At 36.1% G+C, this 24,508-nt stretch overlaps 1 protein-coding gene across 1 annotated transcript in view; it reads left to right on the forward strand.

Moving 5' to 3' along the window:
• The window catches only part of LOC123546220 (protein RRP5 homolog), a 71,000-nt gene that overhangs the window by 45,105 nt on the left and 1,387 nt on the right, over nt 1-24,508 (forward strand). Inside the window, exons 26-40 of the mRNA XM_053551486.1 lie at nt 1,823-1,945; nt 2,418-2,511; nt 3,119-3,201; nt 7,224-7,377; nt 8,686-8,769; nt 13,150-13,249; nt 14,960-15,197; nt 16,222-16,341; nt 16,796-16,918; nt 17,957-18,857; nt 19,389-19,508; nt 20,311-20,379; nt 20,800-20,984; nt 22,860-23,028; nt 24,022-24,175. Of these exons, the coding sequence (XP_053407461.1) occupies nt 1,823-1,945; nt 2,418-2,511; nt 3,119-3,201; nt 7,224-7,377; nt 8,686-8,769; nt 13,150-13,249; nt 14,960-15,197; nt 16,222-16,341; nt 16,796-16,918; nt 17,957-18,857; nt 19,389-19,508; nt 20,311-20,379; nt 20,800-20,984; nt 22,860-23,028; nt 24,022-24,175 (2,717 nt within the window). The remainder of the gene's footprint in view (nt 1-1,822; nt 1,946-2,417; nt 2,512-3,118; nt 3,202-7,223; nt 7,378-8,685; nt 8,770-13,149; nt 13,250-14,959; nt 15,198-16,221; nt 16,342-16,795; nt 16,919-17,956; nt 18,858-19,388; nt 19,509-20,310; nt 20,380-20,799; nt 20,985-22,859; nt 23,029-24,021; nt 24,176-24,508) is intronic.

Consider the following 24,508-nt stretch of genomic DNA (forward strand, 5'->3'; position numbering starts at 1 on the left):
ATATTATATAAATATTGCATTCCTGAGAGGGTGATATGAAAAATGTTCACCGCGAGATATATGAATATTGACCGAGGCGCCAGCCGAGGTCTATATTCATATTTCGAGGGGTGAACATTTTTCATATCACCCTCTCAGGAATGCAATATTTATTTTATCATACCGAAAGCTTATAATGGGTGAAAGCATTAATGGGAAATCAACATAATAATTTATTTAACATTAAAAAGTAATTACTAACCAAATAATGAAGACAGAATTAAAGAGTGTTTACTTGTTAGGACTTATAATTTGTGGCGACTTTGCTGTAATAAGACTTTTTTGATAGATTTAGTCGAGTCGTTTACATATAGCTGACCCCTATATTTATTCTAATATTTCAACATTGCGTCAATCAGTAGCATTCGAAAAACGGCGGTAACTCTTTTTTTCTAAATGAAACATACAAGTGTGAGCACTCATTTTCTTAGTTAGATCATTTCCAAACTAACTGTTGTAGTTTCGATTCAATATTTGATGAAAAATTGTTTTCGAAATATTTTGCATGTAGCATAAGAAAAGAAAATAACCTTTGCGAAAGTATCAATCTCTCAACGGGTGATATGAAACAATAATATCACATGTGCAGAAAAACAAAATAACGCTGTTGCGCATGTGATATGAAATTATGGATCATATCACCTGCGCAAAAATTGAAAATAACGATTTTGCGCATGTGATATAAAATCACTGGGGAATATAATATATTATTCAAGTTTAATTAATGGGAAATTTGCATTGGATATTTATGTGAGGTATAATAATTGAAATTACCTACCCCTACCCCATTGTAAAACTTACGTCAATTTTAGACAAATGCCAGCCAAAAATAAGGGTGAAAATTTTTTTTTTCGCAAAAAGCAGAATCTATTTGCTTAAATGGTACTTTATTAGCCATATTTTAATGATTTAGCATTAATTTTCGGCAAAACATTTGTTGGAAGGCAATATTTGAAGAAACATTTTTCAAAATGGCGGATATCCTGAAAAAAACGCTCGTACATCCTTAATATACAAACTTAATTTATATATTCAATAAAATTTAATCTACGATTGAAGAGGATATTCTACATTTGAAGTAAATATGTAAAGATAAAATATTTTCATGAAAGATGGCCATGGGGTATCTTTAATGATATCACAATTATATGAATATCTATATTACTTTAGGAGCATTTTATCACCTTAAGTTTTGTGGGTTTTTTCAAGCTCCCTTGCAGCAATGAAATTGCTTTATATTGACTATAATTACATCCTGCATTAAATAAAGTTACTTCTTTAATTATTTGACCAGTTTCGACCTTAAATGGTCTTCTTTAGGAATATAATAAAAATGTGTATGAAGTGCAAATGTTAAATACAGCATAATATAGCTAAATGAAGGTAAGTTATTTTTTGAGCAGGGATAAAGACCTGTTTATTGTGCTGGACACGAATGATTCTGTCTTTGCGACCAGTGCAGATCATGATCAGCCTGCACATCTGTGCAGTCTGATCAAGATCTGCACTGTTCGCCATTCAGTCAGTATCTTTTGGTAAGCACCCCGTTTAACAGTTAATGGTACTGTCCAAATTGAAAGATGGACAAGTTCATTATAGAAAATTAGCAGGGTAAGGGTTAAGAAATATCTGGAGTAGCATCTCGAATCCTTCATTTCTCAAGCTGGTAAGAGTCCAAGTGACCAGAACAGTGTAAGCAACAAAACAAGAGAAGGAAATATTTAGAAATATTAATGTTAGCAAATATGTTATGGATCATTAACTGAAATTTGTTTTATTTTAGGGTTGAAGGAGACCTGATCTTGGCATCTCTCAAAGTTCATGAGGACAAGGCAGTGGAAGATGAAGATAAACTGAATCATGTACCTTCACATAGTCTGAATATAGGTGACATCTGTGATGCCACGTACGTAACAATTATGTTAAATAACATCTGAGATCTTGTTTGTGTAATCATGTATGTAAGAATTTTATTTGATGGCATCCATTTTGAAATTCATATTATATGTAATTGTTATATTTGTTGACATCTACGATGCTGCATATATGATTACATCTGTATGTTAACATCATATTAAATAACATCTGCGATGCTTTATGTTCAACATCATAGTAATAAACATCTCTGTTGCTACATATGTACATGTCATTTTTGACAACATGAGCTATGCAGTGTATTTTGGGGGCTTATAAATTCTTTGCTTCTGCAAAAATGGCCACTTGCAAGGACACCGGTAAATGGATCTTAATTGTTAAAGATAAATGAATAAGATTAATATTATATTTGGATTGACCCAACTATAAACTCTATAAAAATTAGTCCCATAGGAATATTTATGAATTCTCTATAAGTATTTAAGTTTTTTTTTATGTTGCAGTGTGCGAAAGGTATACAAAGACCAGATTTACATCAATGTCAATGGGACGCATGGAAGAGTCCATGTCACAGAGATGTTTGATCATGTCGAAAATGTATGTTTTCATTCTTTTCAGTGAAACGATATTCCCAAAACTTTATGAAAAAGCTATTTGATTTATTAAGTGTTTTGAGTTAATCTATATAATATTGCTTAATATCAAAATTTTTTTTTTTTGCGTTATCGGAAGTTTGTTTTCTGTTATCAAAAGGTTTTGTTTAAATTTGTGTAGTGTGTTAGAACTATCTACAGACCAGGGGTCTCCATGGCCAAGTGATTAAGGTCGCTTAATGACTTCAAATCACTTGTCCCTCATCGATGTGGGTTCGAGCCTCACTTGGGCTGTTGAATTCTTCATGTGAGGAAGCCATCCAGCTGGCTTACGGAAAGTCGGTGGTTCCACCGAGCTGCCCGCTTATGATGAAATAATGCATGGAGGGGCTCCTGGGGTTGCCCTCCACCATCAAAGCTAGAAAGTCACCATATGACCTAGTGCAGCATTAATGAAATCTAAGGTTATTTTATCTCTTTAATATGTTTTCACATGTTTTAAAGTGTTTAAACAGAAAACATTTAAAATTTAGTCATTTTCAAAAACTGTCATTTTGAAAAGAAAATTGAAATGTCCTCTTTTAAGTTGATGATGGTCTTGAATTTTTCAGGGTAGCTGTCCACCGTTAAGGTTGACCAAGGGTCAGGAAGTGAAGGTCCGTGTTATTGGGTTTAGAGATAACAAATCTAAAAAGTAAGTGGAATTTTATTTGTAATTAGTTATGCCATCGGCTTTGTAGGTACTATTTTATTCAAGGAAATTCAAGTTCAAAAGTGGGTCACATGCCTTCAAAAACTAGGTCAGTAGGTCAAATAATAGAAAAACCTTGTGACCTCTCTAGAGGCCATATTTTTCATGGGATCTGTATGAAAGTTGGTCTGAATGTTCATCTTGATTATATCTAGGTCAAGTTCGAAAGTGGGTCACTTGCCATCAAAGATTAGGTCAGTAGGTGAAATAATAGAAAAACCTTGTGACCTCTCTAAAGGCCATATTTTTCATGGCATCTGTATGAAAATTGGTCTGAATGTTCATCTTGATGATATCTAGGTCAAGTTCCAAACAGGGTCATGTGCGGTCAAAAACTAGGTCAGTAGGTCTAAAAATAGAAAAACCTTGTGACCTCTCTAGAGGCCATACTTGTGAATGAATCTCCATAAAAATTGGTCAGAATGTTCACCTTGATGATATCTAGGTCAGGTTCGAAACTGGGTCACGTGCCTTAAAAAACTAGGTCAGTAGTTCAAATAATAAAAAAAAACTTGTGACCTTTTTAGAGGCCATATTTTTCATGGGATCTGTATGAAAGTTGGTCTGAATGTTCATCTTGATTATATCTAGGTCAAATTTGAAACTGGGTCAACTGCGGTCAAAAACTAGGTCAGTAGGTCTAAAATTATTAAAATCTTTTGACCTCTCTAGAGGCCATATTTTTCAATGGATCTTCATGAAAATTGATCTGAATGTTCACCTTGATGATATCTAGATCAGTTTGAAAACTGGGTCACGTGCGGTCAAAACTAGGCCAGTAGGTATAAAAATAGAAAAACCTTGTGACCTCTCTAGAGGCCATATTTTTCATGAGATCTTCATGAAAATTAGTGATAGTGTTCACCTTGATGATATCTAGGTAAAGTTCAAAACAGGGTCACGTACCTTCGAAAACTAGGTCAATAGGTCAAATAATAGAAAAACCTTGTGACCTCTAGAGACCATATTTTTCAATGGATCTTCATGAAAATTGGTCAGAATTTTTATCTTGATAATATCTAGGTCAAGTTCAAAACTGGGTCACATGAGCTCAAAAACTAGGTCACTATGTCAAATAATAGAAAAAACGACGTCATACTCAAAACTGAGTCATGTGGGAAGAGGTGAGCGATTCAGGACCATCATGGTCCTCTTGTTTGATATATTTGACCTAGAACTACGAAACTTAAACAGAATTTAGATCACCATAATGATGTTGTGTACACACAATTTCGTTCGGATTTATATGTAAATTAAGAGTTATTATGTCTCCCCCAGGAGACATATTGTTTTTGCCCTGTCCGTCCGTACGTCACACTTCATTTCCGAGCAATAACTGGAGAACCATTTGACCTAGAACCTTCAAACTTCATAGGGTTGTAGGGCTGCTGGAGTAGATGACTCCTATTGTTTTTGGGGTCACTCCGTCAAAGGTCAAGGTCACAGGGGTCTGAACATTGAAAACGATTTCCGATCAATAACTAGAGAACCACTTGACCCAGAATGTTGAAACTTCATAGGATGATTGGTCATGAAGAGTAGATGACCCCTTTTGATTTTGGGGTCACTCCGTCAAAGGTCAAGGTCACAGGGGCCTGAACATTGAAAACCATTTCCGATCAGTAACTTGAGAACCACTTGACCCAGAATGCTGAAACTTAATAGGATGATTGGTCATGCAGAGTAGGTGACCGCTAACGATTTTGGGGTCATACTTTGAAAGGTCAAGGTCACAGGGGCCCGAACATTGAAAACTATTTCCGGTCAGTAACTTGAGAACCACTTGACACAGAATGATGAAACTTCATAGGATGATTGGTCATGCAGAGTAGATGACCCCCTAACGATTTTAGGGTCACTCTGTTAAAGGTCAAGGCCACAGGGGCCTGAACATGGAAAACCATTTCCAATCAATAACTTGAGAACCTCTCGACCCAGAATGTTGAAACTTCATAGGATGATTGTTCATGCAGAGTAAATGACCCCTATTGTTTTTTGGGTCACTCCGTTAAAGGTCAAGGTCACAGGGGCCTGAACATTGATAACCAGTTCCGATCAATAACTTGAGAACCACTTGACCCAGAATGTTGAAACTTCATAGGATCATTGAACATGCAGAGTAGATGACCCCTATTGATTTTGGGGTCAGTCTATTAAATGTCAAGGTCACAGTGGCCTGTTCATGTAAAATCATTTTTTGGAAATAACTTGAGAACCACTTGACCTACAATGTTGAAATTTGATAGGATGATTGGACGTGCAGAGTAGATGACCCCTATTTATTTTGAGGTCACTTGATCAAAGGTCAAGGTCACAGGAGCCTGAACAGTGACTTGAGTACCACTAGGCCAAGAGTGTTGAAATTTAGCGGGATGACTGGACATGCCAAGTAGATGATCCCTATTGCAGCCAACCATCAGTGTCACTTTGACTTTCGCTCCTGACCCCTATTGACTTCTTGCCTGTAGGACTTTGCATTGTGGGAGACATGCGCTTTTTTACAAAAGCATTTTCTAGTTGCCCTTTAATTGTATAAAAATCCACATATTTGTACATAACAAACTTACCATTTGGTAGAATTTCATTAAATTTCTTTCATTCTTTTCCATGAAAATTTATTGTAAACATGTGAAGTTGTGTACCCACACCTGGTCACCCCCTTACCTTGATCACACCCCCCCCCCCCCCCCCCCCCCCCAAAAAAAAAAAATCCTTACTTAAATTTTTTGAAACAAACTTCATATACATGTTCACCACTATGAGGTTATGGGGCCCATCAAGTTTTAGACAGATTGCCCAAGTAACGCCAGAGTTATGGCCCTTAGAAGTTTCCAGTGTTAACTATATAGGGTACTATAGATATGGCAATTTCTGCATCATAACTTTTGATATATTTGACCTTGAACTATGAAACTTTAACAGAATTTAGAGCACTATAATGTGGTTGCGCACACACAATTTCGAACGGGTTTCTTTTGTAACTTCAGAGTTATTGCCCATTAATTTTCTAAAAATCCACATATTTCTACATAACAAATTTACCATTTGGCAGAATTTCATTAAATTTCTTTCATTCTTTTCTTTGAACATTTATTATAAACATGTGAAGTTGCGCACCGACACCTGGTCACCCACTTGCCTTGGTCACTCCCCCCCCCCCCCCCCCCCCCCCCCAACCAAAAAAGAAAAAAATTATTTTTTCATTTCATTATCAACATGCAAGTTGTACCATTCCCCCACTTCACTCCTCCACACCCAGTCATGCCCACCACTGATCATGCATCCTCTGCCCACTCCCCCCACCCCCCTCAACTTCACCCTTTTACCCTTTTTTTTTTTTTTTTTTTTCATTTTTAATTTTCCATCAATTTTTATAATCAACATGTGAAATTTTGTTTCCTCTCCCGTTCCCCTGCACCCCCACCCCCTAAAAAAATAAATATATTAAGCTGTGACGGCACAAACCTTGTCCTCTGCCATGTTCAAGATATCTTACCTGAGTTCTCTTAAGAACATCTGTTCTTTTAAGTTAATGAACTTGTTAAACAGCAACTCCTGGTGCCAAACCACTCAAAGACAATATTTCGTTCCAGTTAAACTTCAAGCTCACATTTCAATTAACTGCATTTAATTTTAAAAGCTAAGCTTATTACAGTAAGCATATCCCATTCAAAATAAATTCTTTAGTCAGGATCAAGTATCATACATTTATTATGTACTCTTTTATTAAACATTTGTTTTCTGTTAAATTGATTTTGACTAATGAAATTATTTGCTTCTTATTAACATCCTTAACTTTTTGCTGGATATATTTTTTGCCATTCCTCACCACAAACCCTTTCGGCGGGGGATACCAATTCATCGAATTTGCTTGTTAATTATTTATTATTACTGTTTTTTGTTAGTATCTACAATGTAGGATTTTCCTATTTGTGAAAATGTCATTGAAATTATGATTTTTTCAGGTACCTCCCAATTTCTCATCCAAAGTTGAAGAAGGCTATGCCAGATTGTACAATGAAACCTAGCATTTTGTCATTGGATAAACTTCCAGACAGGTATTCCTGTACCGAGAATAACTACAGTGTTGGCGACAAAGTTGTTGCCTATGTTGATTGTGTGAGTGGAAATAATTCTTTCCTTTTTTGCAGATGAGAGTCTCTTTTTTATACATTAGTAACTCAGAGGGTGGTAATAAGAACTTAAATTTTTCAAATATCTTGATTAGTTTTGAATTTATCATTGTAAAATGATTTTGGTGTGGTATTTTCCATTATAAATCTAGCAGTGTTTGAGGCATTTTTTTTTTTTTAAATCAGCTTTTACTTTATTAGTGAAATTATTTATATAAAACATCCAGAATATCTTACTTAGCACTATACTTAAAACTATATTTCCGCGAAAATTTTTCATAACATTTTTAGATACTTTTTTTTCTTTCTTCTTTGTTTGGATACTGTGATTTTACCTGATTTTTGCAAGTGGAAAAGTATTTATTTGGCCAAGAAATTGACATTTCAAAAGATCTTACTACAACCCTCAAGAACCTGTAGAATGATCAGGGCTTTTCATCCTTATATAACAGAGGCCTATAAAAGGCCTCTTCCCAATCCAAAAATATGCTTTTTTTTTCCCAACTGTGGCAGAGATATTTCCCAAAATGCAAGAAAAAATTTCCCAAAATCGTGCAACAGATGGTTAAGATTTTGTTTACATTTTATTTTTTCTACAGGAAGCGTTTAGAGTATTGATTTTTTGTCGCACAATAGCTTCACAGCCCACAGAACCAGTTGTGACACATTGCCAGTCTAATACATTATGTTCCGTTACCTGGATTTTAGTCCAAGTTGCAGGGGATATAAATTTGCTCCATCTTTCGATGTTTACTTCTGGTTGATAATTTTTCCCAAAATGAACAATTATCGCGCATAAATTTCCCAATCTGAAAGGCCAAGGCCTCTTCCCAATTTCCTGATGAAAAGCCCTGATGATGTATCGTTCATGTCTAGATCTTGCAGAATAAAGCCGCAAATCAGGAAAACCCCTGTTACAAATTAGGTGGATCAGTAAATCACAGTTTAAGTATGTTTTGTGTATGATTCTAGCTGTAAAATGTGATAATCTCTGTGGTACATGAAAATAGTTCGAGCATCAAGAAAATAAAATTACTACACCAATTGAGTTGTGGTAATAGACTGCTAACTCTCCATTTGAAAATAGTCCAAAACCTCAGTTGAACCTTGATTATAGATAAAATCACAACTTTAGATGAGATTTTCTTATCCAAAACTTCTGGATGTTGTTCATTCATTTTGACCCTGGTTCACCTGTCACTGTGTGGCAACAGATCATGCCTTGAAAGAAATTTTATTTCATATAAAAATTTATGATATTTGTTTACTAATGTATGTGTGTTATATATTACAGTATTCTTGCAACTATGTATATACCCACGTGTCTCCTAGTGTTAGAGGAAAGGTTCATCTTCTCAATATGTCCTCAAGCTTACAGGTGAGTCAAGTAAAATTATATTTATATTACGGTGACTCTAAAAAGTCTTTACAACATTCACATCCAGCTGGCTTACATAAGGTCAGGGATTCCACCCACAAGCTTGCCCGTGATGAAATAATGCTTGGAGGGGCACCATGGGTCTTCTTCCTCCATCAAAAGCTAGAAAAGACAGCGTGTTAGTGTGACTCTTAAAAAGAAGCGTTCCTGAGGGGACTGGGTGGCCGAGCGGTGAAGGTCACTGACTTAGAATCAATTGTCCTTTACCTCTGTGAATTTGAACCTTGCCTAGGGTGTACAATTCTTTCATGCTAGGAAGCTGGCTTAGAAAGTGTGGTGGTTTTATCCAGGTGCCCTCTCATGACTGAGCACTTAGGGTCTTCACCAGTTAAAGCTGGAAAGTGGCCATATGACCTATAATTGTGTCAGTATGGTGTTAAAACAAACACAAGCATAGAACTTTATTAAATGTATTTTGTTGATTAATGCTTTTTCACTGTTTAATTAGACATATCTTGACAGCTTCAATCTTGTGTTGCATGAAAACACTTTATTTGAGTGTGAATCATTATTCCTACCATCCTTTGACACTTACCATTGAAACAGTGATTAATTTTGGCATTCAGTCACAGTACACACTTTCCACGTGCAATGTCTGATTAGTTGCATGTTAATGATATGACATTGTGGCAGCTGAAGTTGCATGTTTATGACATGACATTGTGGCAGCCGAGTTGCATATTTATGACATGACATTGTGGCAGCTGAGTTGCAAGTTGATGACATGACATTGTGGCAGTTGAAGTTGCATGTTAATGACATGACATTGTGGCAGTTGAAGTTGCATGTTTATGACATGACATTGTGGCAGTTGAAGTTGCATATTTGTGACATGACATTGTGGCATCTGAAGTTGCATGTTTATGACATGACATTGTGGCAGCTGAATTTCATATTTATGACATGACATTGTGGCAGCTGAGTTGCATATTTATGACATGACATTGTGGCAGTTGAAGTTGCATATTTTTGACCTGACATTGTGGCATCTGAAGTTGCATGTTTATGACATGACATTGTGGCAGCTGAGTTTCATATTTATGACATGACATTGTGGCAGCTGAGTTTCATATTTATAACATGACATTGTGGCAGCTGAGTTGCATATTTATGACATGACATTGTGGCAGTTGTTGTTGCATGTTTATGACATGACATTGTGGCAGCCGAGTTGCATATTTATGAAATGACATTGTGGCAGCCGAGTTGCATATTTATGACATGACATTGTGGCATCTGAAGTTGCATGTTTATGACATGACATTGTGGCAGCTGAGTTGCATATTTATGACATGACATTGTGGCAGCCGAGTTGCATATTTATGACATGATATTGTGGCACCTGAAGTTGCATGTTTATGACATGACATTGTGGCAGCTGAGTTGCATATTTATGACATGACATTGTGGCAGCCGAATTGCATATTTATGACATGACATTGTGGCAGCTGAAGTTGCATGTTTATGACATGACATTGTGGTAGCTGAGTTGCATATTTATGACATGACATTGTGACAGCTGAGTTGCATGTTTATGACATGACATTGTGGCAGCTGAGTTGCATATTTATGACATGACATTGTGGCAGCCGAGTTGCATATTTATGACATGATATTGTGGCACCTGAAGTTGCATGTTTATGACATGACATTGTGGCAGCTGAGTTGCATATTTATGACATGACATTGTGGCAGCCGAATTGCATATTTATGACATGACATTGTGGCAGCTGAAGTTGCATGTTTATGACATGACATTGTGGTAGCTGAGTTGCATATTTATGACATGACATTGTGACAGCTGAGTTGCATGTTTATGACATGACATTGTGGCAGCTGAGTTGCATATTTATGACCTGACATTGTGGCAGCTGAGTTGCATGTTTATGACATGACATTGTGGCAGCTGAGTTGCATGTTTATGACATGACATTGTGGCAGCTGAAGTTGCATGTTTATGACCTCACATTGTGGCACTTGAGTTGCATGTTTATGAGTTGCATGTTTATGACCTGACATTGTGGCAGCTGAAGTTGCATGTTTATGACCTCACATTGTGGCACCTGAGTTGCATGTTTATGACATGACATTGTGGCAGCGCTGAAATTGCATGTTTATGACCTCACATTGTGGCAGCTGAGTTGCATGTTTATGACCTCACATTGTGGCAGCTGAAATTGCATGTTTATGACCTCACATTGTGGCAGCTGAGTTGCATGTTTATGACATGACATTGTGGCAGCTGAAATTGCATGTTTATGACCTCACATTGTGGCAGCTGAGTTGCATGTTTATGACATGACATTGTGGCAGCTGAGTTGCAAGTTGATGACCTCACATTGTGGCAGCTGAAGTTGCATGTTTATGACCTGACATTGTGGCAGCTGAAATTGCATGTTTATGACCTCACATTGTGGCAGCTGAAATTGCATGTTTATGACCTCACATTGTGGCAGCTGAGTTGCATGTTTATGACATGACATTGTGGCAGCTGAGTTGCATGTTTATGACCTGACATTGTGGCAGCTGAGTTGCATGTTTATGACCTGACATTGTGGCAGCTGAAATTGCATGTTTATGACCTCACATTGTGGCAGCTGAGTTGCATGTTTATGACATGACATTGTGGCAGCTGAGTTGCATGTTTATGACCTGACATTGTGGCAGCTGAAGTTGCATGTTTATGACCTGACATTGTGGCAGCTGAAATTGCATGTTTATGACCTGACATTGTGGCAGCTGAAATTGCATGTTTATGACCTCACATTGTGGCAGCTGAGTTGCATGTTTATGACATGACATTGTGGCAGCTGAGTTGCAAGTTGATGACCTCACATTGTGGCAGCTGAAGTTGCATGTTTATGACCTGACATTGTGGCAGCTGAAATTGCATGTTTATGACCTCACATTGTGGCAGCTGAGTTGCATGTTTATGACATGACATTGTGGCAGCTGAGTTGCAAGTTGATGACCTCACATTGTGGCAGCTGAAGTTGCATGATTATGACCTGACATTGTGGCAGCTGAAATTGCATGTTTATGACCTCACATTGTGGCAGCTGAGTTGCATGTTTATGACATGACATTGTGGCAGCTGAGTTGCAAGTTGATGACCTCACATTGTGGCAGCTGAAGTTGCATGTTTATGACATGAGATTGTGGCAGCTGAGTTGCATGTTTATGACATGACATTGTTGCAGCTTAAATTGCATGTTTATGACCTGACATTGTTGCAGCTTAAATTGCATGTTTATGACCTGACATTGTTGCAGCTTAAATTGCATGTTTATGACCTGACATTGTTGCAGCTTAAATTGCATGTTTATGACCTGACATTGTTGCAGCTTAAATTGCATGTTGATGACCTGACATTGTGCAGCTGAAGTTGCAGTTGATGACCTGACATTGTTGCAGCTTAAATTGCATGTTGATGACCTGACATTTGGCAGTGAAGTTGCAAGTTGATGACCTCACATTGTGGCAGCTTAAATTGCATGTTTGATGACCTGACATTGTGGCAGCTGAAGTTGCAAGTGATGACCTGACATTGTTGCAGCCTAAATAATGTTTGATGACTGTACATTGTGGCAGCTGAAGTTGCAAGTTGATGACCTGACATTGTTGCAGCTTAAATTGCATGTTGATGACCTGACATTGTGGCAGCTGAAGTTGCAAGTTGATGACCTGACATTGTGGCAGCTTAAATTGCATGTTGATGACCTGACATTGTGGCAGCTGAAGTTGCAAGTTGATGACCTCACATTGTTGCAGCTTAAATTGCATGTTGATGACCTGACATTGTGGCAGCTGAAGTTGCAAGTTGATGACCTCACATTGTTGCAGCTTAAATTGCATGTTGATGACCTGACATTGTGGCAGCTGAAGTTGCAAGTTGATGACCTGACATTGTGGCAGCTGAAGTTGCATGTTGATGACCTGACATTGTGGCAGCTGAAGTTGCAAGTTGATGACCTGACATTGTTGCAGCTTAAATTGCATGTTGATGACCTGACATTGTGGCAGCTGAAGTTGCAAGTTGATGACCTCACATTGTGGCAGCTGAAGTTGCATGTTTATGATGTAAGGTTGTGGCAGTTGAATTTGCACATTTTTGATATCTATTTATGGGAGGTGAAGTTGCATGTTTATGACCTGACACTGTAGTAGAAGAAGCATACCCAGTCATGCTGTTTGATCTATACACAAGGCATCTGTACAGGGTCAATGCAGTTAAATAGGAACTGTGTTTCAGTCACCAATAAAGTAAATGTATTGATGTAGCAAATGTTTAAGACTTATAATTGTTGTTTATACATTCAGGTGTTGAAGGAACCAGGGAAACATTTCAGAACTGGCCAGGTTTACAACGCAACTGTCATAAACATATACACAGACACACTGGTGGAACTGTCTCTCCTTGGTAAAGTAGTTTTTGTCAAGATACTGAGAAATATAAACTGTAAAATGGGTTCATTTTTGTAGGGGACAAATTTTAATAGAGCTAGTCCAGGGAATTTATTCCCAACAAGGCAGTTAAATTCCTACTTGATTTATGTTCAAAGATTAAAATCCAAGAATTTATATCCCCACTAACTAGCGGTTTTCAGCAAAATCACAAAATTTTGTGCACACAAAATTAAATGATTTTACAGTATTGAATAATCGATAGATAATTCCCCCCACCTAATTAATGGTTAAATTTTCACCAGGATTAATTTGTTTCATGGGGGCCTCCATGGCTCAATTGTTAAGGTGGCTGACTTCAGACCACTTGCCCCTCACCGATGTGGGTTCGGGCCTCACTTGGGGCATAGAATTCTTCATATGAGGAAGCTATCCAGCTGGCTTCCGGAAAGTTGGTGGTTCTACCAAAGTGCCCACTCATGATTAAATTATGCCCAGAGGGGCACCTGAGGTCTCCCTACACCATGAAATGCTGGAAAGTCACCATATGACCTATAATTGTATCGGTGTGATGTTAAACCCAACAAAAGAAAATGATTTCTTTCATAAAGAATTTTTCTACTAAGATGCTTTCTTGAGCCTGAAATAATTCCCAGAGGGGCAAAAGTAATAAAACCAAGTTTGGAGACTAGTCACAGAATTCAGCTTTGTCATAGTACCAACCAATCAGATGCTTGAAGTTTGAGACTGGTCTCCTACCTCAGAGTTTTATAACTTTGAACCCCAAAGACTGGAAAAATTTACATATGACATGTAGGTACCATGGCGGTTATTTCTTGAAATGAAATAAATTATTATATATTTATGTCTCCCACCACACACTGATGTGGGAGACATGTTGATATTCTCCTGTCTGTCTGTGTGTCTGTCACAAATCTTGTCCGTGCTCTAAGTCGAACATTTCTCATCCGATCTTCACCAAACTTGAACAAAATGTGTTTGACTATAAGTCCTCTTCCAAGTTTGACAACTAACCAAATCGGCATAGGCACTTTGGAATTATGGCCCTTGAAATACCGAAAATCGACCTTTTTACTCTTGTCTGCACTCTAAGTAGAACATTTCTCATCCGATCTTCACCAAACTGAACAAAGTATGTTTGACCAAGTTCGATATCTAGCCAAATCGGCCCAGGCACTTCGGAATTATGGCCCTTGAATTACTGAAAATAGGCTTTTTTACTCTTGTTTGCGCTCCAAGTCGCACTGTTCTCATCCGATCTTTACCAAAGTTGAACCAAATGTTTTTGACCATAACTCCTTGGCCAAGTTCATTAACGAGCCAAATCGGCACAGGCACTTCGGAATTTTGATTTACCCAAAATCAGCCTTTTTACTCTTCAAAGGTATGTTTGTAGTGAGTAAACAGTATATAAATCTTTAGATGATTAGGCAGTTGTGGGAGACATGCGCTTTTCTCAAAAGCAGCTCTAGTTTATTATGAAAAGTAACAAATTGCGAATTACTTAATTACAGTTAGCTCAAATAATATTGGCAAGGTATGCCATTAACTTATTATTGAACTCTCAGTCTCGGCATAATTTCCATTTGTGTTCTGACATTGATGTGATATAGGAACCAGAAGGCACACTCCATGTCAGAAAGCACACTGCAGCTCAGAAAGCGCACTCCAACTGTATATTAACCTTTTGAAATAAACATTTCAGATACACCGTATGAGGAGGTATGTCTTGGCAAGGAGACACAAGGTGTTGTTTGTTTATCAAGGAAAGATGCGGGTCTCGTCCTGCAGCTCAGGGATGATATCCGTGGAACAGTGGATCTTACAGACATTTCTGATAACTATGTAGACCAACCAACTGAAGGTTTCAAACAAGGGGATATACTGACTGTTAAAGTTCTTGAACTTGACAAACTGTCGAAACAAGCAGTTGTAACATTAAGGTTTGTTCACCGAAAAAAATTCTGTCTATATTATATATCTTAAAATAGGCATTACTTTGCATCTGAGGAGCTATTCATTTTGATATTGACAAGTATGATTCATGACTTGATTCCATAAAAACATGCAGGAGTGTGCACGAATTACATCTGACAAGCATTATACACTTATTATTGAATGGCTTGCTTGTCAGTAGTCAAAACTATTGCTCATGGACTGAGGGCCATTAGTTTTGACTATGGACTGGCAAGCCATTCGATAAGTGTTTTATTACATGACATTAAAAGTAAAGTTTCATAATTTCCTTAAAGTGTAAAACTATGGACTGGTCAGTAGCACAAACTTTGGACTTGTAATTTATGTGAGGAGGTCTTCAATGATATAACACAATAATATTTACATTATATAGATATTAAAATGTTACAATGAGAGTAACTTGCCAGTTATAATAGAAAAGCTCCGGTAATGTTTATTTTAGATTGTTTGTGAATAAAAGCTCTGGTAATGTTTATTTTGTTTATAAATAATGCTTGGAAATCACTGGTATATGGTCTCTCAGAAGTTGGCTTCATGGAAAAATCAGGGCCCATGCTTCAAGACCAGTCTGTGATCTCCAGCATATGATTGGTTGATCCTGAGCACAGTTTTGAAATAGACCAATGGCAAGGTGGCATTCCAAGACTGGTCTCCAAACTCCATATTATAACTGTGATGCCTGGCTTAGTTGTTAACTTGACACTACATCAGTGCTTTACCTTTGCCAATAAATTTATGATGGTCTTTTCAACCCTTACTTTGCTAAATTTCTATTATGAACTTGTCCATCTTCCAGTTTGGACAGTACCATTAACTGTTAAAGGAGTGCTTACCAAAATGATTCTGGCTGAAAAGAGAACAGTGCTGATCATGATCAGACTGCACGAAAGTGCAGGTTGATCATGATCTACACTGGTCGCAAAGGCAGAATCAATCGTGCCCAGCATGGTGAGGGTTAAAAAACTAAATGTGGAACTTTTTTATTTCCAGACCAGATGAGTCCGTCAGTAAACCAGTAGATGAGAGGATACAAAGTATTTCTGACTTGACACGTGGACAGATTGTTAGAGGGTATATAATGCGTTTGTCAAAAGAAGGAATAACAGTTAGGTAGGTTTAATTCCTGTGTCATACAACCTTTGGTTTTGTGAAACTTGCCAGACATAGTAATTGATTGTATTTGGAAGTTGAGTACAGAATGAAACTCAGCGCTTGACATTTCCACTATTTCAATTCAAATTGAGGTTTCATGGTTTTCTTTTGTGTATAAAATCAGGCCTTTTTCAGGACTGGTCCTGATTTCAGGCTTTTGGCTGCCAGAATTTCCCTATATAATTCAATTGAAAAAGGACATTTTATGCTGAAGTATGTAGATTTTCATGCTTTTGATTTTTAACTGAATCCCAGGCCTGATAAAATACATTGGTGTGTTTAAAAATATGTTGATGTGGACTTTATGCATATCCAATGTATTTCATTCTTGAATAGAATTTCTCACACTGTGATTCATATAAATAATGCACTATTCATCGTAGACTTAGTTAGTTCTAACAATCTATTTTAGACTTGGCGTTGGTGTAAAGTTTGTGTTATCTCAGGGCAGTATTGTGGATGGGAAGTATGTAAAGACACAAATGATGAAGAAAGAGCTCAAAGTCGGCAATGTTATCAGGGTGAAATTTCTAGGGTTTGTATTGCATCTGGCTTTTTCTTTAAGGGGTATATTTTCTTTTCTTTAAAAAACTTTTAGTTGTCTTTTTCACAAATTTTTAAATATTAAAAGTCTGATATTGGCAAATGATATATGATAGTAAGTTTATCTAGGTTTGCTTGTGATGTACAATGGCTTCCTTCTCACTAAAATGTCACAAAAGTATTATAAATATTTGAAATCTTTCAATTTCATGGGTATAAAGTTTAATGGTTTTTGGCCAAAACAGGTATATCTTGGGGACAGAAATTCGTGGATTTCAAGTTTTAATCCTTATCATGCTGGACACGATTGCTTCTGCCTTTTCGACCAGAGCAGATCATGATCTGCACTGTTTGCCATTCAGTCAGTATCTTTTTGAAAAGCACCCCTTTTAACAGTTAATGGTACTGTCCAAATTGAAAGATGGACAAGTTCATTATAGAAATTAAGCAGGATAAGGGTTAAAGATAAAACATAGTCAGACTTTGTTGGCTCGAACTCGGATAATTCGAACATCACCCTTCGCTGGAACTCCTCATCGGGTCCAAGTAAAATCCTTATATAATGTATATTGTTCTATGACTTGTTCTACAGGTAACTCAAATAAAGTTGACTGCTCTACTTTAACCAATTACGATTATTTTAAGATTTCATGGTATCATATATTTGAGATCAAAGGGATTTTGGATATTAAAGCACACTGTAGACTATTAAAGTTAGCTAACTAATATAGCTATGTTTAACATGTATTTATTAGTTCCTCTATATATATTCACGAGGTTTAATTTTTGTGAAATCCTAGTGGCAGAGGTCTCAAGGGAAAAATGAAATCCTTTGAATTTCACATTGAAAAATTTGAAATGAACAGTTTCATATAACCATGAAAGATCTGTTTTGGCTGAAACTATGGAACTTCATGCTGACAGTATTTGAATGTGTATTTTTGTATAGTCTCACTTTGAAGATGATTTCACAAAGGTATTGTTTCAGAACTCCTTGAATATAGTCCTAAAAAAACGATATATATTTCAGGTATGACAAAAATAATGAACCTGAATGGTCAATGCAAGATGTTGAACGTATTCCTAAACAGTGTCTCTCTGATACACCAATTCGGAAGAATAAAAAGAAACGTAAAAGATCCGTTTCCAACTCATCAGCTGACTCTGAGGTCACTAAAGCGAAGAAGACTAAGTTGAAAAACATAGAAACATTGAACGAAATTGACGAAAACATTCAACTTGAAATTGAAGGTTTGGAAAAATTGGACAGAGATGATTTAGATGAACGAGATAGTGTTACTAATAGTTCAGTAGTCAGTGATCCTGGAATGAATTTGAGTGATAGTATTGAAGAAAGAATAGATAAAGATTGGAAAAATTTGAAAATATCTGTGTCAGGAGTTGGTGACGATGACAAACAGGTTAATAGAAGTGTGGTGGAAACAGATGATATGTTAATGACTAAGGAAGCTTCAGAAGAAAGTGATAATGAAAGTATATCAGATTCAGAAGAAAGTAGTTCTGACAGTAGTGATAATGAAGAAGTTGAAAGAACTAGTAAACTTCCTGGTAAAAATGAATTGGAAGTTATTTCAAAAAAGGAAGATGCAAGTGATGTGAGTGAGAAAAATAATGAAGACAAGTTAGATACATTAGAAGATTCAGACACTGAGGCAAACCTAAGGATTAAAGAGAGGTTAAGTAAAAAATTGTCTGAAAGTACTAAAACTGTGAGACAAACAGACTCTAGTTCAGAAAAGAGTAGTCAAAAGCAGAAAACAAGAGGAAATAAGAGAAGAAGTCAATCAGAATTGGAAGGAGAGTCACCTAAAAAGAAACAGAAGGAAAGTATTAAGAAAGAGAAAGAAGTACCCAAAGAGACTGTTAACAGTGACATAGAAGTGAAGGTGGTGACAAAGTCAGATGTACAGGTACACTACTTCTTGCTTAGTTTGGCAGGAGTTACATATTTAGCTTCTCTGGTTTATTTGTAGTCTAATACAGCAAAAGCAATGTCTGAAATGTCTTTTTTAACTATATATATAATAGATCTACTGGTAGATGTAATGAAAAGCAAACAAATTTAGATCTTGCAAAATCAAAATATAATTGTGTGGATATAAGATTTATATATAAAGGGCTGTTTCACTGGGATAAAAATTCAAGGGTTTCCACCTAGTACCATGATAAAGGAATAGAATCTTTGCTTTTTCATTGGGATTGAATTTGACAGCATGTTGCTCACTGTAAATGTACTAAAGAAGTAACTTTTCTAATTTATTGTTTCCAGTTAACTGTTTCTGTTTAATATTGGTTAAGTATCTAAGATATCAAAACTAGGTGTTATCACTTGATATTTTCTGTATTCGTCATAGGAAGTTCAGCCTATTATAGACTAAATCCAGTTGAAACTTTTCCTAAAATGATACATATATATAATTCTGTTTCTGTCATTGCTTAAGGTGTCAGAAAAGCCAGTATTAGAGGTTGGGGATGGATTTAGCTGGGATACAGATTTCAAGTTACCATCCCTTAAACAAGGGGAGATAAGTTCTGATGACTCAGACGATGAAGGAACAGAGGTAATAGCTTTATGTACTATGTTTAGAAAAATATGGATAACAGAAATTGCACATTTGCACGTAAATATTTACTGAGATGATTGAATGACTCGGTGTTTGTTTCTGGGAGCTCTGTCAATGTATGATAGAAAATAAATAATTCACTAAGGCCTAAAAAAAGTGTTTCCAGTATTAAACATGCCCCCCCCCCCCCCCCCCCCCCCCCACCCCAAAATAGGGTAGGTATGTAGAAAAGTTTTGTTTGGAATTTTTTTTACAATGAAAGAGCAACTTCCATTGAAAGGTATAAAAAATAGGTAGCAAAAGTATCGAGAAAAAAAATTCCAATGCCATAAAAACATTTAGGGTCACGGCAAATTTTTACGAAACTTAACCACTTTTTGGGCCTAACCTATATTAGATATTTTGTGAAATAGTCAATAAGTGAAAGGTAATTTCAAGGGAAATTTTTCTTGTTTTGAAATTTGCCAGACATGTGGTGAAAGTTAGGTATCCAGTCAAGACAGCTTATTTACTGATTTGAGGCAGTTTCAAGACCATTGTATTTTTTTTAAGACCCTGACATATGTGACAGTTTGGATGAAAGTGTATATCTCCTGTTATAGAAATTTTAAAGCTGACGAACAAGTGAATGTGATATTTCTGGGTGAGACTGGAGAATTATTGCAATTGTTTGCTACCATGAAAGGCTTATCTTGTTTCATGAAATGCAGAGAGAGATAAGGATTAACTATATAGACCATGAAAGTTCCTTTTCCTTGATATCATATGTGTACCAAAATTTTGCATGTTTTTGTTGCAGAAACCGGTAAAGAAATCAAAGGAACAAATACGACAAGAAAAGAAGGAGGAAGAAAAACGAATATATCAGGTATGTAATGCAACATTTAATGTTTTTCATTTTCAACATATATTATGCCTAATTATAAATGTTAACAAAATTGGACATTCTCATTACTGATATTCAAGTAAGTCCGAGCCATTAATGACCAAAACGATCAGTGATCCACTGTATTTACCGTCATGGGTAACATTCACTTGAATGTATTCTCATATACATTACTGTTCAGTCTAGATTTAAATGTTTCATATGAAGAAAAAGGGTAGGCAGTGAGCTGCTGACAAGTCTATCCTTTGCATCTCATATTGGAAAAAGCCTATTTGAGAGATGGGGGGGGGGTCTTTCCTTATCAAATAAGTTGAAAGTTTCAGACTTTAGATCCAATTAGTATCTTATTTGAATATAATATAAAGAACTTCGTATCATTATCAGAATTGTTGAATGTTATAGGCTGAGATGCAGCGTTTGGAAGGAGAAGTACAACCAGAAACAGCAGACGACTTTGATAGACTGGTTCTACAATCGCCGAATAGTTCTCTAGTATGGTTAAACTACATGGCCTTCCATTTAGGGACTACAGAAATTGATAAAGCAAGGGCTGTAGCTGAGAGGGCATTGAAAACTATCTCATTTAGGTATAGTGTATAATAAACTTACTTATCCAAGACAATAGAACACATTCACTGACTGATTCTGCAATCACCAAACAGTTCTTTAACTGGGTAACATAACCTGAGATGTCCAAGATTACAAAAACAAGGGCTGTAGCCGAGAGAGTCCTGATAACCATCTCATTGAGGTATATTGACATATTATACTTGCGAACAGCCAACGAAAATATTTCACAGTGTATATGTATAATTTAGAAACTCTCTGTAATAGGAAAATGGTAATGAAGAAATTTTTGAATTACCTCCCTTCCTCTAGTATTTGTGTCAAATAAAGCTACTAGTTTTGCATTGTAAATATCTTCACAGTTGAACTTTAAGAATGGTGACAAAAATGGAGCATCAGTATAACATTCTATATTCACTAAAGTCATGGCGTCATGTGATTTGAATATCGTCTCTGTTTCAAGAATTGTAAAGCTTAAGTTCATTGAAGCAGTTTAGATATAAGTGCAAGACTTTATGTAAAAGCTGTACGGGCTCTGACCGTTCACACTGTTGTTCACTTAGGTTGTCTGATTTGCATTATGTATGTTCCATAACTCTATCTGGCATTTAAATGAAGTTATGCCTCTTCTTCAACTAATTACCATATTATTGACATCACTTGATGGGCATTGGCATTGGCAATGCCTGTTAAGTTTTATGTTTAGGTCAGCTTTTCTCCTAAACTATCAAAGCTATTGCTTTAAAACTTCCAACACTTGTTCACCATCAATAGCTGACTCTGTACAGCAAGAAACATAACTCCATCCTGCTTTTTGCAAGAATTATGGCCCCTTTTGGACATAGAAAATATCAGATTTCTTGGTTCAGTTTTGCGTTTAGGTCAACTTTTCTCCTTAACGGTCAAAGATATTACTTTAAAACTTGGAGCAGTTGTTCGTCATTAAATGCTGACTCTGCACAGCAAGTACTGTAACTCTACATTGCTTTTTGCAAGAATTATTGCGCCTTTTTGACTTAGAAAATCAGATTTGTTGGTTAAATTTTGTGTTTATGTCAGCTTTTCTCCTTACCTATCAAAGCTATTTCTTTAAAACTTGCAGCACTTGTTGACCATCAAAAGCTGACTCCGTACAGCAAGAAACATAACTCCATCCTGCTTTTTGCAAGAATTATGGCCCCTTTTGGACTTAGAAAATATCATAAAAACACACGGGTAGGACATATCTCTGTTCTATAGAGACAAAAACATCAGATGAACGTCTGCACCCACAAGGCGGTGCTCTTGTTGGTTAAGTGTTTGTGCATAAGCTGATATGTCATTGGCTTTTTGTGGGAATTAATTGAAACTTCTCTCACTTCTTTCCTGTGATAATCTTATTTGCAATGAATAGGTTCCATTAGTCAGTTTCGCATTTTTATAAAGTTATTCCAATTTTTTTAACTTAGTAGTATTCATTTAAGTTTTTGTATGCAACTGGTATCCCAGTAACCACTTCTGGAAATGGATTCACATCCTATGATGATTTAACATGCATACAAGCTACTATGCCCCTTTTTGGATAATCAAACTTTTTTATGTTTCATCTGTTACATAGACAGGGAAAATTCTGTGACTCAGAATTGTTGCCCATTAGTAGATCTACTTGATTATGTCTATGTTTTCATTATCTTAACTTTTTTTAATGGCAAGGCTTTTCATTTGTCAGGTGTTGCAATCAGACGACAGCTGTTGTTGAACTTGTAATTTATATGTGTGAAATATGAAACAGTTTTTTTTAATCACCATGTTACAGAGAAAAGCAAGAGAAGATGAATCTGTAGGTACCAGTTGTACCTCACAGTGACCTGATTAGTGTATATATATATAAGTCTGTATGAATTACTTTATTACAGAGAAGAGCAGGAGAAGTTGAATGTTTGGGTTGCCTACTTGAACCTAGAGAATATGTATGGTACAGCAGAGACTGTGAGAAAAGTATTGACACGTGCTGTACAACAGAATGATCAGATCTCTATATATCTTCAGATGATAAATATATATGTCAAATCTGGCAAAACTGAGGTAAAATTCTCTCGTTATTTACATCTTTAATTTCATTGCAGTGAAGTATTTGAATTGGTTGAACTAAGAAATGACAATTTATGGAATTAATAATTAAAGTCCGAATGCATTCTTCTTTGGCCAAGCTATACCGGTATATAGCTGTTTCACTCCAATTCCTGTGAACCATCTGACCCCAAAAGCAGAGCATTCCAGATGTCGCAACACTTGATTGGCATTTATTGTTCATATGACACATCCTCTTATAAGTTATGTACATTTTACCATAGATTGGCCATGGAAAACTATCATGGTACAAAATTCGAATGTTGGCTATTCCGCCAGTCCTATAAAGCATGCAACATTTGATAAATGAATGTTAGAGAAAGAGAAAGCAAAAAATATAGATACAACTGGAACTTGGTATCTTGAACTTGCATTTCTTGAAATTCTTTTCAAAGTCCTTAATATATAAATGTATATGTATATATATTTTTTTTTCTCTTTCCGTTTAAGTCTCATTAGACATATTACTACTTTTTTGTGCTGAAGTAATTGTATATGCGAATTTTACATGTACATGTAAGCAAAAAACGCCTGCACCAAGTATCATTTTTATGTTGAATTTCCATTAGCTAAAAGTAAAATGTTCAGACCTTAGGAATTTGAGATAGACGATTTTCAACTGTATAAAATAAAAAGCATGCTTTAGTAATTTTTATTTTTGGTACATTACTGTAAACAACTTACTAAACCAAATTAATTTTTTGGGTCAATTGGAAATTATACTTCATTCTCACAAAGGAGCAAGAAAGATGCTTCTAGGTTTTGTGAAGTTCTGCTCGATGCAAAAAAAGAATGATGTGCAGTTTAGTTTGATTTCAGGTTAAGATTTTTCTAGATTGGTTACAATAAAACTGTCCTTAATTTTGTTGTTTGAATTCTTAGTATTTTATTTTAAATCTATAATATACCATATTTCTATGTAATTCCTAATAATAATTGTGATTTTAGGATGGGGAGCAGCTATTTAACACCCTGGTGAAGAAACACAGTGGTAATAAAGACGTATGGATCAAGTTTGGAGAGTTCTACTTCCAACAGGGTCGTGTTGAATCTGCACGTAAACTTCTGCAACGTTGTATGAAAAGTCTAGATATATCACAACGTAAGTTTTAAAGGAACTGAGTTTTATCTGACTGAAAATAGTATTTTGAAATCTGTTTTTTTTTTTCTGAATGAAGTCTACTGAAAGTCAGTATTCCAATACAGTCAAACTTCGTAGGCTCATACTCGTCAGGAACAGCAAAATTTGAGTTATAGGTAGTTTTGAGCCATCAAACAAAATACATTAGAAAGGGACCTGAAGATGAGTCCAGGCGAAGGGTTATGTACAAATTATTCGAGTTGGAGCTTTGTACATTTTGTTACTGAAAATCAGTACTATTCCAATACCTGTTGTTATTGAAATAAATATTACTTTATTTGTAATAAGAAAATA

This window comes from Mercenaria mercenaria, chromosome 9 (genome assembly GCF_021730395.1).
Source record: "Mercenaria mercenaria strain notata chromosome 9, MADL_Memer_1, whole genome shotgun sequence".
Classification (NCBI taxonomy): Eukaryota; Metazoa; Mollusca; class Bivalvia; order Venerida; family Veneridae; genus Mercenaria; species Mercenaria mercenaria.